We start from the raw sequence: 16,525 nt of genomic DNA on the forward strand, positions 1-16,525 counted from the left end.
ATAAATGTAAAATATCAAATTTACACGTAAATCGATTAGGAACAATTCATTTTATTACTGATTTAAAATATTTACTGACAAAGACCGAAATTACTCTATTTTAAAATGTAAACAACTTCTATATGCAACTCTTACCGTTCGATTCGTAAACCCAAACATTAAGGAGGAATGGGGAAAGGCATCATATGAGTCAATCAACGATTGTTTCTCTGTAGACTTACAGATTTTAATATTATACAAAGTGAATGGATTTGGTGAGTTTTTAATTAGAACCCAGGCATAACCTCCTCCTCATTTTTGAGTAGAGGCTGATGATAGTCGGACGTGTTCATTTCAGATGATGACGTCATTATCTTCTGTTATTATAAGGAAGGGGGGGATAGTATTTTACTATTATGGAATAGGGACTGTGCTGTGTGTGATATCAAATCTTTTTCCATCTTTCTTCCCTAATGAAGCCACACGTTTATGGTATGTACGAACACACTACGCAAATCTGCTCACAGAGATACTGAAAATTATTAAGGAGTGGTTGAATCAACATACAGTAAGAGAAGGAAAGAAAAATACATGTTAGTTAAATGAAAGATGGGTGATTTGTTGAGTTAATCACTGATTAGAGCTAATTAGAATAATTAAAACAGAATTTTTTCAAACATAACTCAATCCAAAACCAAGTAATATTTTAGCATGTATTTTGTGTTTATTGAAGTATCTAGGAAAAGAGCCGTATGGAAACAAACATTAATTGATTTAGCTTTAGTATAATAAAAGATAACAATTTAAAAATACCAATTTAGCATAATGGTTAAAGTGTGTGCTAATGGATTGGGAAGCAATGGTTCAATCCTTGATTAAGTCATATTAAAGACTGAAAAAAAAAATATGCCCCTTTGCTTAAATACTCATCATTATGTGGATCTAGAATAAGTGGAGTAATTGTAGAAAAATAATGGCACAATTCCCTACATTTCAGTGAAGTAGTTAACAAAAAGAGTCTTTGGATCAGTTTTGATTATGATCATCCACTATTTTTTACTTTTTTTATGGAAAACACATGCCATAATAGTATTTATAGAAAAGACAGACTAGAAATATCATGTCTGTGGGAGAGAGAGTGCAAAGGAAATAGAGTGAGGCCAATCAAATTACTTCATTAAAAAAAAAAAAATGTAATTTTATCTTTAAAAAAAATTTCTAAAAAGATCAAACAAATACAAAAATTATTTACCAAAAATGTCATGTTTTTGATTGAAGGCTGGAAAACATTATTGAAAGAACAATGACTGTAAGAACAATTGTGAAAGTCAAACAGTGATTTAATGTTCTTTTGGCATTCTTGCAGATTTCCTGTTCCGACAAATTGATATTCTTCCTGCATCTGCTGTAAAAACCCCAAAGAAAAAAAAAATTTATTACAAGGAAACAATGGTGCTTGTTAAGATAGAGTTATAGATCGATTTTTTTCAAACATGTCATTTTAAACAAAGACAATATGACATACTTAATTGCCATGTTGAAAACAGTAATATACTTTCAAATTATGAAAATTCATTGAGTAGAAAGTTATTTATAGCTCAAAGTAATTTTTATATTTTTCTTAGATGGTGAAGAGTTTACACACAGGGGACATAACTCTGAACACACAATTTAGATTACATCATTTTTTTTTTTTACTAAAAACACAATAGCAGTTGTTCTACTCGATGAATTTTCATAATTTTTGGACATATTACTATTTTCGACATAAGTATGTAATATTGTTTTTGCTTAAAATGATATAAAAAAATCGATCTGTTAACTATCTCAACAAGCACTGAAACAATTATATAAAAAAAAATGACAATTAAAAATGTACTAAAACTACAAGGGATAAAACAAACATGCAAACAAAGTTATGAGAAAACAAACATCAAATATTAAAAAATATTTGTTAATCCAACTGTTTTCATGTTTTTAAAAGGTACTTATGCAGAATATGGACTGTGCTTAAATAATAACGTTATTTAAAAATTTACTCTTAACATGAGGATATTATGTAACTATTCTGTACTTTCACTTAACAATTTAATAAGTAAATATATAATGAAAATTAAATTTAACTTGAAAATCCTATTTCAAAAAGTAGCATGATTTGTATTATGCATAGTTTTAATATTCAAAATTTATTTCCAACAATACACAGTATGCTATGCATTAAGCTGCTTTTTTTTTTTAGAGCTATTATTTGCACGTATAATATTACTAAAGAGATAATTCTTTTAGTCTACAGTAAAGAATACCACAAATTTTTTTTGTTTTTTCTTTACTTGGGAGTCAATTCACCTTGTCCTTGTCTTCAACTGTTAGTAGAAGGAATAAGCCAAGATTTAACGACTTGTTGCAACACAATTGTTCATCTAATTCAAATTCAAACTCTTTGATTACTCAAACCAACCACAGACACAAAAATCACACGCATATTGTCATTCCTCTTATTTGTCCAAGATTTTGAATGAAAGAAAAAAATTTTTTTCAAATAAAAGTTGAGAGAAATTTATAGGGAGACAGATAACACTTACAAAAGTATGCGTATCTTTCGTACAGGGAGCCATAAATATATCTGTGGATGAATCATTATGATTAGCGTCCTTTAACCAACAGGGGCTGTTAATATTCACAGATTTTCCGTCATGGTTCTGCAATAAAAATAACTTTTAAATTAAATTTTTCCTTCTCTCATATACAGTGACCACAATTTAAAATTCACAATCATACTGAAACAAAGTTTCAAAATTATTATCATCACTTCCAATGAAGGTCACTTTGACGTATAAAGATGTTACCAATACAAAGATAAAGAAAAGCAACAAAAAAAAAAAAGAAAAGAAAAGGCTTAGTGGATAGAAACAAACAAACAATTTTATTAGGAAAAGAAAAAAAGAAAGTTAGAGCCAAAAAAATATTCACGAGCTGTCTGCTGCTAAGATTTTTCTCTCGGCTACAAAGAAAGAACATTTTGCTCTCAGCTACAAAGAAAGTTCTTTGTGTGGCAACAATTATGAAAGATAGAAAGACAGATTGAGAAGGCCTTTTTTGGGTTTTTTTACTTACTGCTGTAATATGAGATTTCAACCAACTTAGGATTTTATTTTGTAAAGGTCAAAATACTTGCGCAAAGTCGAAAAGTGTTCGCTCCCTTTGTTTGCAATTTAAGCTTACATTTTGTAATGTCTATATTTAAAACTAGCGGGGGTACCCGGCGTTGCCCGAGTGTTTGTTTCCGGGACGGGGGGGGGGGGGGGAGTTTTAAAAAATGTTATGGTAGGATCAAACCTGGAGTCATGAGTAAAAGTAGGAAAATAAAGTGTGAAAAAAAAAAGAAAAACCATCTGCAACGTTAACAGTTCGGCCACCAAGAAAAGTCCATTCCAGTTGTTTAGGAAAAAAAAAAAACGACTACGGTAGGTCGGCGCGAACGTGAAAATATGTGAATTGTCCAGCACGCTAACCACTACGCCACAGAGCACTGCAGCTTAGTTTAGTGATTTTAAATAACTTCACATGAAAGAACTACGAAGCCAAACCGGTGTTCTCTTCTCAACTGTTCCTTGTGAACGATCCCCAAACGGTGTTAAGTGGTGGCAGGGGGAGGAGGAATTTATTAGAGAGAAAATATTTTACCACTTCCATTGATCTTAATCGATTTTGGCCGTGACTTCTCAGCAGAAAAAGTATAGAAATCTAAGATTATCGAGGAATTTGAGAAATAATAAGCCTATAACACACCTCAGATATTGTTCTGCCGTTTGTGCATGTTATATTTGCATGAAATATCTTGATTTTTAATCCTATTAATGTCAAAATCAGACGTGAAAAAATGAGTTCATTTTATTTATATAGAGATAAAAGTCCTCTTGAATAGATTAATTGAAATATCTGCAGACAAAAATAACTTATCTGAAATAATGTTCCCAGAGTGTTCTTTTATAGCAAGGAATTTATTTCATTACCCTGCAGGAACGACCTGAAAAAGCAAAACAAAAAAAAACAAAAAAAACACACAGTTCTTTGTATAATAATGTTCTCTGAAGAGGCACGAAGTCTGGAAAAAAAACAAACTTCCTTGTTCCTTCTTCGAGTCTAGTAAGAATAGAAATGTTCTTTTCTTTTGACTTAGAAAAACTGCAGCTTGAGACGTATCCATTTTCTTCAGTCCTTAGATTTTTTTTTTTTTTTACATGGAGGTCACCACTTATCAAGGCCCGGAAGCCACTTGGGGATAAGGGTTATTGCGTGTACAGTAATCAATGGGATAATATTGTAATAATCATTAGTATTGGAGATTTGATAAAGTGTCTTTCTTAAGGGGGCGATTCATCAGGAATTTGTTTATGTTGGACTTGAAGACATCCAAGTTGTAGTCAGGTGGGAAACAGGCAAACCGAAGAGAGCTCCACAGGCGTGCACTTCGAAGAAGCTTTGTTCATGGAATCTACGTTTTGATTCAGGCACAGATAAAGAGTGGGGAAAATTACTGACAGTGGTTTCAGCTAGATGGGTGTTTTTTGTGAAAGATTGGCGAGGGGGGGACCAGAAATGGGAGCTCGGATGAGCACTTGCCATGGAAATAACGATAAAATAAAGACAGGCTCGCAACGTCACTTCTGTGGAAGAGAGGCTGCAGGGAAGAGAAAAGGGCATCCCCCACTAAGTCACAAAGTCTATTTTGTACTCTGTCTAGGAAGGATAGACTGTTTTTAGCAGCTCCAGCCCAGATGTGGCAGCAGTACTCCATCCTTGGATGTACTTGGCTTTTATACATATAGATAATAGCACCAGTAGTGAGATATTTTCTGGAGCGGTAGAAGGATTCCATCATTTTCCCAGCGACCTGGGCAACAGACTTGATGTACATGTTCCATTTCAGATCAGGAGTAAAGGTCAAACCCAGAAGCTTGTCAAAACATGGAGCCTCCCCAAGACGAGAGCCAACCATTTCAATTGATGCCAGATGAGGATCAGAGCGTTGATGATGTAAAGATAGGAGCTTGGTTTTAGATGTGTTAAGAGTAACCAGCCACCTCTTCCCCCACTGTACCACGTGCTCAAGATAAGAGGAGAGAGAATCAGAGAGAACTTTGTCATTTACAGCCTTTGATGTGTTGCCGTAGATGGTCGTGTTGTCAGCATAGATGTCAACGAATGATTTAAGCATGTGTTTTGGGAGATCATTGATGTAGATCAGGAAGAGAGTTGGGCCCAGGATGAACCCCTGAGGGACTCCAGCATTAATACTCTGGGCCTCTGATTTCTGCCCATCAATCACTACTCTTATGAGCCTATCAGAGAGAAATGATTTAATAATTGAGAAAACATTTCCAGTTATACAGTAGCTGGAAATTTTGTGAAGTAGGCCTCTATGCCATACCTTATCGAAGGCCTTTGATATGTCAAGAGCAATTGCCTTAGAGAGGAAGCCTTTGTCAAGAGATTCACTAATCCTATGAGATATAACCGTTAGCACATCTGCTTTAGATCTAGCAGAACGGAAACCATATTGCATGTCACTAAGGTCATTTCTGCTGAGGTGGTTGACTACTACTCTATTTAATATGGATTCCAGCAGCTTACCCATGACACACAAGAGACTTATTGGTCTGCACTGAGAGGGAGATGACTTATCACCTGAATTCTTAAATACAGGGCATACTGACGAGGTTTTCCAGGGTATTGGGAAGTACTCTTAAAGCAATGCTTAAACAGTTTTGTAAGTATGGGGGCAAGTTCTGGTTGAAGCTTTTTCAACACTATAATTGGAATGCTGTCTGGGCCAGTTGTTTTACTGGAATCAAGGTTCTTGATTAGCTTGGCAACCTCATGCACAGATATTTGTATGTTGGATAGTGTGTTGTTCGTTATAGGAGGAAATATGGGGAGTTGATGACCTTCGTTGCATAGGGTAGAATTAGCTGCAAAGTTCTTGGCAAATAGTTTGGCCTTGTCTGATGCTGACGAGATGACCTCAGGTCCATTGATGATGGTTGGGATAGAACGCACGCATCTGTTCAGGATCCTGTTTGCTATTTGCCAAAACTGGTGGGAACCAAGCCGCTGATCAGCTACTTTGGATTTAACAGACTGGGCATATAGCTCTCTTGCATTTTTTATTACTCTTTTACAGTGTTTGCTGAAAACAGCTTTAGTCTCAGTAAATCTATTACGTTGGTAGCTATGGAAAAGGTGATTTCTGTGCACGAGGGCAGCAACACATTCAGGGGAGAACCATGGCTGACTGTTAGGTTTTTGTTGAAATTTTTTGGATGGTATAAATCGGTCTACGCCTACAATTAACCATTCGGTCAGGTCTGATACTATAGAGGACATATTCTTTTTAAACATGGAATTCAGAGGTAGATCAGATATAAATGTACGGAAGCTATCCCAGTCAGCTATAGAATATCAATATACAGTACGGTGGAGAGGTACGTCTGAAGACTTATTACATTTCATTTTTATCTTAACTGATACAACGGAGTGGTCGGAGAATCCCAGGGGATATAGAACGGAACATGAACATAGTTCAGGAGAAGTTGTGAGGAAAAGGTATTGAAGGCTTACATACTGACTGGTAGTATCGGGCACACAGGTGGGTTCGTGGACAATCTAAGTGAGGTCATAGACAATGGCAAAATCATGACAGAACCTCCTCTCATATTTGTCTTGTTTGAGTGGGTCAGCCATTCCACATTATGGATATTGAAGTCACCACAAATGTGAATGTTAGCCGAAGGATGAGCAGATGGGATGTGGTCAATTTTCTCAGATATGCGCTTAAAGATAGTAACCTCGCTGTTGTGGGGGCAATAGAGGGCAAATATAAATGCGGTGGTGTAAGTGCAACCCGGAAGCACATATAAGGTAAATTATGGTCTTTGGAGATATCCCTACCCACGGAAAGCCATCTTTAATGTAGGCACATATTCTATACCCATGGCGATCTTGGGGGTCAGATTTAGATGTTAAGTTAGAGTATCCTTTAATTATGAACTCATCTAGGGAAGTGGTCGGCCCTATGCCAGTTTCACTTAGAAAGAATATGTCTGGTTTCGTCTTCTGTAATTGTGTTTCAACCTCTGGAAGGTTGGAAAGATAAATTCAGTCTTTCCTAGCGAGAATATTTCCCACATGTGTTTTCTCTCCTGCATGCTGGTATTCTTCCGACATATTTAACTGCCAAGTTCTTGAAAAATTTCTTGGGTTTCCTTAAAGTATATTTCTCTCAGCTAGATATGAATTCTTAAACTTAGACGCAATCACTTCAACATTTTAACATCCTGTTTAGACCGAGAGAAGATAGCATGTCAACACATTTTAACTGTCCAGTCTGAATTGCCAACTTCAGCTTGAATTTTATCACCAAACACAGAAATGCACAGATCAATCAACAGGCAGAAATTAGTTATATGACCAACAACATCAGCAGCAGTGAAGGAAACTTAAGAGGAAGTTATATATACTTGCCCTGGTGTATTAATCGATAAGCATGCCATACTTAGTGAAAGAAATTTTGAATTCAAACCTCATCCCGGCTATAATTATTTTTATTCTGACTTCGTTCCAGAATTAACTGAAACATTTTAAATTACAATATTAAGCAGATTGTTTGGGTTTTTTCTTTTAAACATTTTTCTGTAATTTACAGAAATTATAGCCCCCTGGCAATGTTTGGTAATCATACTAGTTGAACAAAGTTTCACTATAATTGAGAAGAGATGCATATTTATTTTAATTTAATTTCATTTGAAAAATACTTTATCCAGCTAGGAATATTTAATAGATTCCATCACAAATCGTTTATAAATAGTACATTTTCTTTTATATCTACCCGTTTTAAGGCATCAAACTTGGTGCCAACATTTTTTTCTGTCTTCAAAGTTTTTGTTAACTATTTGTTGATGATTCAATGCATGGTTATTCCTACAGGATAATGAGGAAATAAATCCTTTGCTATAAAAGAACACTCTTGGAACATTATTTCAGATAATAAGTTATCTTTGCAGAGATTTCAATTACATGCATAAGCCCGACTGTTCTTTTTTCCTTTTTCTCGAGTCACATGTAAGTTAACTACTTACCAAAAAAGGAGAGTCATAACAGAATGGTGAATATGAAAAATTTGTATCTTAAATATTTGCCTGCTGTTAATGAAGATAGTCAAAGTACATGAAAGTGAAAAGATAAAACTCATTCCTAGTTACTTTGTATATATTGATGAACATTAAATGAAATCAATTGAAATTTTAATTTTTAACACAGAACAATGTTTAATGTTGAAGCAAGACATTTTTATGTAGCTTGTGGTAAAAAAAAAGAAAGCTATAAATAACAAAAGTTAAACAGGGAATCATCTATTATGTAAAGGGTAAATGTTGGTTTGTATATCTAGCTAAAACTTAAAAAATATACACCAAACACCCACAAAGTTGGTATTTATCTATTATGTACAATATCTAAAATGTAAAAAAAAAAACCCAAAAAACTTATTATTTGAGGGTCAAAGGGACATTTATATTATTTGATGTTATTAAAAGATATACACATCTTTTAATGTTATCATGTAAAGGGAAGTTTTTTTTTTTTCAGAGTTATTTCCCTTATGCTGACTTCAGTTCTATGTGTGTATGTCTGAAGAGAGCAATAGGCTTGGCAAAGAAGAAAGAGAGAGGAGAGGGGGGAAACAGGGGAGTGGGAAAGAGTGAGGGATAGAAGTTATGTCACACTTTTGCCCTAGGGAATGCCAGATAGCCCTGTCAGTCTTCATATATATAAGAGATTAGATTCTCTAAAAAAAGACTTATTTGCTTCATGATATTTTTGGTCCCTCAACAAAAGGAGGGTGGACTTGTAAATTCCCCCTTGTCGGTTCGTCTGTCTGCACTTTTCTCAATAACTACGCCTTGGAATGTTTTGAAATTTTGCACAAACATTAGACATGCTATGAGTAAAAAAGTGACAGAACAGATTTTCCGGGAAAACTCCAGTTGCTCCCCTAGTGGTGCCTTTCAGGTTAAAATGGCTAAAATTGACAATTTTGTGCTTATCAAAAAAATAATTCCTTGGATTTTTATAAAACTTTCTGAAAAGTTGTAACTAACTGATTTCTATATAATTTTGTTTGTCTATACTTTGCGATAACTCTTGGGTGTGCCACAGGGGCTATTTTAGGGCTAATAAAAACACTCCATTTTTGGGACTATTTTACCATATTTGTCCAAAATTTTCTGTGTATGTCTATTTAGCAGTTTTGAATGGTACTGAACTCAAAGTTAAATATGTTAAGACTTTGGGGACTTTTGGGGCTAAATAGGGGGGAGGGCAAATGATGGACTTAGTCATTTCTTTTCTTTTTTGCATGGTGCAGAATCCAAATTTACATATATTAAGGCCTAAATCTGCACCGTTTGTTCATTTCATCAGAATTTGACATCCCCTGGCAACTTTTGGGGCTAAAGAGGGGAGAGGCAAATGCTGAACTTAGTAATTTTTTTTTTATACCTCATTCACTGTGCACTCACGAGGGACCATGCATGCTTCACTTGTTCTTTCTTTTAGATGAGTTATACAATGATATTCGAATAAAGTTAGGTATTTTTGTTGGATTCTAGAGATATGCTCACCTTGACAAGATTTGCTTTGTATCTTCGAATTATTTCATTGACACCGTAACATAAAAAGCTGTGTGTATAAACTTCAACGTTTTTACCATAGAGAGGAAAATCCAAAGAAAATTTGTCTGGAATCTTTGTGCCTGACGGAGGCACAAATGTGATTTGAGTGGATGCTCCACCAAGATCCAAGGCGCCAATTGTCAAGTTGCTATTCATAACATGAAGCATTTCAGAATCGGGTTTCTGAAAAATAAAATAAAATAAATGAAGACATTAATGTCTATGATTTCTATTTACATGAATTGATAAAAGCATGCTTATATGTTTGTATGTAGAGAATTCACCCCTGAATTATCATAATGTGGGCTATATTTAGTTTAATTTAGTTTTATGCAAAGGAGCTTAAACGGAAGTGGAATCTTTTTATGAAAATGCAGACAACTTTTACGTACTTCTTTGGGTTTTAAAACAAACCCCAATTTAATTATTTTATTTTAACAAACAATAAAAATGTAACAATGTATTAAAAAACAAAAAACAACAAAAAAAACAACTTAAGGTGTTTCATTATATCCAATAATTGTTTGAGAATTTAACACTGAAACCATTATTTAATTCACTGTAATGCGAGTCTAAAAGACAGGCTTAAATCTGATAGCCTCATCTTTGTTGGCTTGATTACAATGAAAGAATGGATGAAAATGGTTTGGTTAGTAGATGTAGAATAGTTGACGTAATTCCTAACTTCCAGTATAGTGCTACCAGAAGCAGTGATAAGACAAATCAGTTCCTTTGCTTTTTTTCTCTCAGACCTAGATCTCCTCTGTACATGTACTCTTTTTTTGGTACTTGTGGAGTTTAATCAAGATATCAAAAACTGAAATATTGAAAAAAGGCTAAATTGTATGGGATGAAGTTCCCGGAAAAAAATTTTCACTTTATGTCATCAAGTAGATTTTTTTCCCCCCCCAGCGAAAAAACAATTTGTTATGATACCGAGCGAAAGGTTTGATTTTTAGGAAGAAAAGCTAGTATTAAAGATGGGGAGGGAGTGTCAGTTCTTTAAACGGAGTTATCTCCTCATGGCATATTCAAAAAATTCAAAGATGGCTACCTTCAACGCGCAATTTTTTTCCGGAGATCTTCAGTCCAAAACATATGTACAATATAACCTTTTTTTTTTTTTCCCGATATTTTCATTTTTTAATGCCTTCATTTAACTGTACAAGTATCCCTTTTTTTTTTATGTTTTTCTTATATTTTTATACTTTGATTAACATATATTTATTATATAAGTTCAAATAAAAATTTTTTTTTTTTTAAATTTAAAAAAAAAAATACAAAAAAAAACATTTCATTTTTATAATTTCATAAATATATTTCTTATAAAATTTCAAATAAAACAAAAACTTTTGTTTTCTTTTGTTATTAAAAGTGCAAATAAGAACCAATAGTGTTACTTTTATCTGTGTAATTTTGTTAATTTTTATTGTATACTTTTCAATAATGTCCTTTTTGTATATTTTATTTCAATGAATAGCTTAATAATAGAAATACTGAAGAACAATAAAAGCAAGGGAACTGATTTGCTTTGTCATTGCTTCCAGTAGCGCTATACTGGAAAATAGAAGTATGTTAGCTGACTATAACCCAGTTGAGGTAACCAGGTCAGTTGGTACAAGAAGGCCAAGGAAAACGTGAGAAAATGATAAGGCTAGAGGAGAGAAAAAGAGACAATGACCTAGCTATAGATAGGTTACTTTGGAAGTCAATTTCCAAAAACTGTCTAGCACATATCAGTATATAAAATATGCATTAAACCAAATATGACTGGAGTAGATTGCTCTTATTCTGCATTCCATACTTTTTTTTTTTTTTTAGACATTTTGCATCAGTTAGTTTTTCTTAGGTTCCTTCACCAGGCAGATAGGACATCCTTTGGCAGACCCCTTAATAAAAGAAGACGCCACAGAAAAATCTAAGTTTTTGCTTCTTGCTTTGAGCATTCCCTTCTTACTGTTTTATAGAAATAGTTTGTACATCCTTTTTTCGTATGAGAACAATGTATTTTATATGCTTAATCTATGTCTTTGTGGCACAATAAGTTCCTTTTTGGGAAGGTTGGGGGATTCTGCATTAATCAACCTTGTACCAGGCTTCTTCCGTACGCATGGGCAGATGCGCAGATATAGGCAAATGCAGTTATTTCAAAATGTCAGCGCATAACAGCTTGGCTCAGTTTGATAGGTAACGTATACCACTTGTTTATCTAATCAGATTAACAATTTTTTTTTATAGAAATAATTTGTAAATCCTTTTTGCTGTATGAGAACAATGGGTTATAGTCAGCTAACATACTTCCTATCTTCCGGTGTAGCATTACCGGAAGTAGTGACAAGGCAGTTCCTTCACTTTTATTGTTCTTCAGTATTTCTATTGTGAAGCAATTTATTGAAATAAAATGTAAGGAAAGGACATAATTGAAAAGTATACAATAAAAATTAACAAAATTACACAGATAAAAATAACATTATTAGACTTTATTTGCTCTTGTAATAACAAAATTGAAAAATAAGTTTTTATTTTATTTGAAATTTTATAAGAAATATGTTTATGAAATTATAAAAATAAAATTTTTTTCTTTAATTTTAAAAATAAAGTTTTTTATTTGAATTTATATAATATGCTTATGAAAGTATAAAAATAAGAAAAGTAAAACTGGCAAAGCGTAATAAAAATAAAAAAAAGTACATGCACTGGGAAGATATAGGCATGACAGAAAAAAAGTGAAGGAACTGATTTGCCTTGTCATTACTTCCAGTAGTGCTACACTGGAAATTAGGAAGTACATTAGCCAATTATAACGAACAATGTATTCTGTATGTTTAAGCTATGTTTTTATTATCTCATTTACTGCCTTTATAGTTTACTAAAGACAAACTATTAATAAATGAAATGTCTGTCTCCCATGGCTGTTTTAACCGTTTCATTACTTGCTGATACGTGCCTGTATTGTCAACAGATATACAGTGAATTTTAACTACCCTCACGTGCATTAAAAATTAATTTAATTTCTCTACACATGCATTGCTAACTTTATCAAATATTTAAATTTTACAAAAGAACTAGTTAAGACAGACTAGGTTGCTGTGGGTCCTATAAAGGACGGTCAACCTCACAAACGCCCAAAAAATAACTAGAAATGTTTCACAAAAGCCAAAATAAATAAATAACACAGTTGGTAAGGTTTATGTAAAAATCACTTCATCACAATATTTTTGTAAATGTGAAAATAAAAGCAAGAAAACATTTTTCATACCAGACCAAACCTTTCAGATAAGTAATTGGCAGTTATCCAAGAAAATGTTCCTTCCTCGGATCCATTAAGAATACGGACTTGCTGGTTTGGTTTTGGGATATGAAAACTGGATTTCTTGAAGGTGTCTTCGATTGCAGTTATGATTGCTCCTGCAGCAGTTGCATTTGATTGGCTGAAAAGAACAATGACATTTTATAGAATCAGTCACATGGCAAAACAATAATAAAAAAAATATTTTTAATCCAATATAATAAAAGATTGCTTGTCTTTGTAGGTTTCTATATTTTCCCCTCTAAGCTGAATAATGCGTTTTGCATCTCATTTAAGGAAAAAGAAACCCCAATAACATCAATGTTTGGCACATTTTAGGTAAGGAAGACACTATCTTCAGACAGCCTGTTTTGATAGCACATGGGAACAGTGTACAAGATATCCGAGTCAAAAATAATGTTTTAAGTAAGCCATGTTTTAGAATTGCTGTCTAAATGTAATTCTATTAAATAATGAGTTACATTTTTTGGGAGGGTCTGGGAAGGGCATTAAGCAACATAAAGGTTGTCTGAGTTTAAAATACTTCTAATCCAAGTGTGTTGTTACAAGGCAAAGAATCTGGAAAATAGGACAGTGAAAGAAAAGGCATGAAGAAAAGAAAAAAATAAATATGGGTACTTGTACAGTTTAATCAAGACATTAAAAAATGAAAATATCAAAAAAAAAAAAAAAAAAAAAAAAAAAGGCTATATTGTATGTATCCGTTATGGAATGAAATTCTCTGGAAAAAAAAAAAATTTAACTTAATTTCATCAAGTAGTTTTTCTTTTTAACAGCAAAAAAAAAAACAATTTGTTATGATACCGAGCAAAAGATTTGATTTTTTAGGAAGAAAAGCTGATATTAAAGATGGGGAGGGAGTGTCGGCGCTTTACATTGAGTTATCTCCTCGTGGCTTTTTCAAAAAATTCCAAGATGTCTATTTTCAATGTGTTGTCATAAAAACGTGTTTTTCCGCTGTAAAAAGCAACAACAAAAAAAACTACTTGATCAAATTAAGTTAAAAATTTTTTTTTGAGATATCCAGTCCAAAATGGATACGTACCATATAACCTTTTTTTTTTTTCTCTCAATATTTTCATTTTTAATGTCTTGATTAAAACTGTACAAGTGCTGAAATATGGACTCAATAGAACCATAATAATGTATGTCTTTCTTGTTAAGTATAGAAAAAAAAAAAATCTGTATAATGTACGTACCCATGATGAAACAATATATTCTAAAAATCATGTAAATTGATCAAGTAGTTTCATTTTTAAGCAATTAATGGGACTTCATAAGCATTACATTAAATCTAATATGAACTATTGTTGAGTTATTTCCGTTGTTTTTTAAAGATTTTTTATAATCAAAAGGCAGATGAGAGTCAATACTCTGATACTCATTAAATTTGATTCTCTTATTTAAAACTAGTACTTGATCAGTTTATGTAATTTTTGGAATGCAATATTTTCTTTCCACTACAGGTATGTACATCAAACAGATTTTTCTTTATTTTTGTTTTTTAACATAGGGAGAATGCTGGACAAGAACTGAAAAATCAACAATTATATTCACTGTAAAAGATGTTTTAATTCTGAGTGCACTTAAACCTCTTCCACACATTCTATGTATATCAATATTAGTGAAAACCATGTTCAATCAAACAAAGTATACATACTTGAGGAGACGCATGCCTGCACTTGCTCCCAAATATATAGGAGTATCTTTGAACTGACTGGTTGGAATGTTGAGTTCTGCAACCTTCAAGTATGGCTGTAAGACTGCATCAATTTGACTCGGATCAGCACTGAATTTGTGAATACCACTGACTGAATTAAATATAAAATTTAAAAAAAAAAAAGACAAAATAAATAAATCGTTTGAAATAAATAAAATGCTAAGAAATTTGAATTGTAAAACAAAAAACAACAAAAAAAACTTATACCTAAAGATAGTTTACTTATTCATTCACTCTGTGTGTTACATGGAAAGGGCTGTTCCCTTCCCATGCAAATAAGAAGAATACTAGATAAGTGAAAATGAGATTAGGATAAGCCTAGAATCGAACCCTGTAGGCAAAGTTAAGAAATGGAATGTTAAAAATTAAGTCTATTATTAATAGTTAAATATTGTTTATATTGGAAAAAGAGTCAATTGTCCATTCTTTGGAAATCTAGATATTAAATAAGGTCAGTTAAAAGAATGAACAATGCAAATTAAATTATATTGTTTAAAAATAGGTTAGATTAGAATTAAGGATTCTTTTGTTTGTCAAAAGTGTGTTGGACAAACATATGGAGCCATGTGAAAATTAGTCACGTGTGAAAACACACTTCTGACATCATAGACAAAGGAGATTTCTCGATATAGGAAAGGAGGGTTCGAATGTAGAGTCAGTTGAAGAGGAGAGTACCTTAGAGGCGAAGGGTAGAATATTAACCATGTAGATCCAAGTTTGAATTCCTGACGTCATCGACTGGCCGATCAGATAAATAAAGTCATCATTATGTTGTAACTGTTGTCTTGTGTCATCCTTCATCACGAACGAAAGGCAAATGTGTTTTATCATCTTATAATGAACATTGTGTAACCCTTCGAAGATTATGTGTCCTCCCCTCCATCATCATAAGTGAAGTACCTCTCCTCTATATGTGTTAAGAACTTGCTTTATATATCACCCAGTCCGTATTTAATATGAAACCTCAAAGAATTGTAACAGTTGTCGTCATGATGTAAAATATATGTCTTCTCTCCCCCATCATCACTATCGTAATGTCTGTATTGCATGAACCCGTCATCTTTAAATATGAAACACCTACTACACAACATGTGTCCTGCTTTCAATATATCTGTGTGTGTGTATGTGTGTGTATATATACAGATACAAGCACAGAGTGCATTACATCTAGGGACATGTTTTAAAAATAACTCTTAACAGATAATGTCTTTTTACTGAAAAACGTTTTGGATAAAAATAATTGTTTTATAACTATATTCATTAAAGGTTCGTTCAAATTCAATCATGGTTTTCAAGTGAGGTATGAATAATTTTACATTCTAAGATCAAATGGCCAGTATTCATATCAGAATGAGAATCATTTCATTAACCTATTCCCAATCATGTTATATACAGTCATTCAAAATATTTAAATCTAGGAAGCTAGGACTAAGAGGCCAACCGTTAGTGGTCATGTGATCATGAAAATTAAAAAGGTTATTCAGCTCTGATCAAGTTATTTTCCTTCACTTTTTCTGGTGTAAAATGATTGCACAAAACTTGTTTTTGATGTCTTTGTGAACAACATTTCAGATTGTTCCTTATGGCACACAATGTTCTTTCACAAGGTGTTGTACTTGCTAATAAATTCAAGTCTTCTAATACTATCAGTAGGCCGAGAATTTCTCTTACATTTTGATAAATGGTGATACCTTGCTTTCTTAAGTCTTTAACTCTTTATAAACTTTGTCAAGTGATTTTTTTTAAATGGTTCTATTTCTAAATTGCTTTTATAGTCACTGATAA

At 32.9% G+C, this 16,525-nt stretch overlaps 1 protein-coding gene across 4 annotated transcripts in view; it reads right to left on the reverse strand.

Annotated features, from left to right (window-relative positions):
* LOC145283657 (ectonucleoside triphosphate diphosphohydrolase 1-like) overlaps nt 1-16,525 on the reverse strand; it is a 101,427-nt gene that overhangs the window by 18,826 nt on the left and 66,076 nt on the right. For 2 of the 4 annotated variants that reach the window (XM_080132656.1, XM_080132654.1), the window contains exons 4-8: nt 14,681-14,831; nt 12,970-13,141; nt 9,660-9,893; nt 2,562-2,678; nt 1,232-1,381 (exon numbers count right to left, since the gene is read on the reverse strand). In XM_080132656.1, coding sequence (XP_079988782.1) covers nt 1,232-1,381; nt 2,562-2,678; nt 9,660-9,893; nt 12,970-13,141; nt 14,681-14,831 — 824 coding nt within the window. Of the gene's footprint in view, nt 1-1,231; nt 1,385-2,561; nt 2,679-9,659; nt 9,894-12,969; nt 13,142-14,680; nt 14,832-16,525 lie in introns of all 4 variants that reach the window. The other 2 variants (XM_080132655.1, XM_080132653.1) reach the window with 1 other exon arrangement.

This window comes from Euprymna scolopes, chromosome 8 (assembly GCF_053919585.1).
Source record: "Euprymna scolopes isolate OS-2025 chromosome 8, ASM5391958v1, whole genome shotgun sequence".
Taxonomy (NCBI): Eukaryota; Metazoa; Mollusca; class Cephalopoda; order Sepiida; family Sepiolidae; genus Euprymna; species Euprymna scolopes.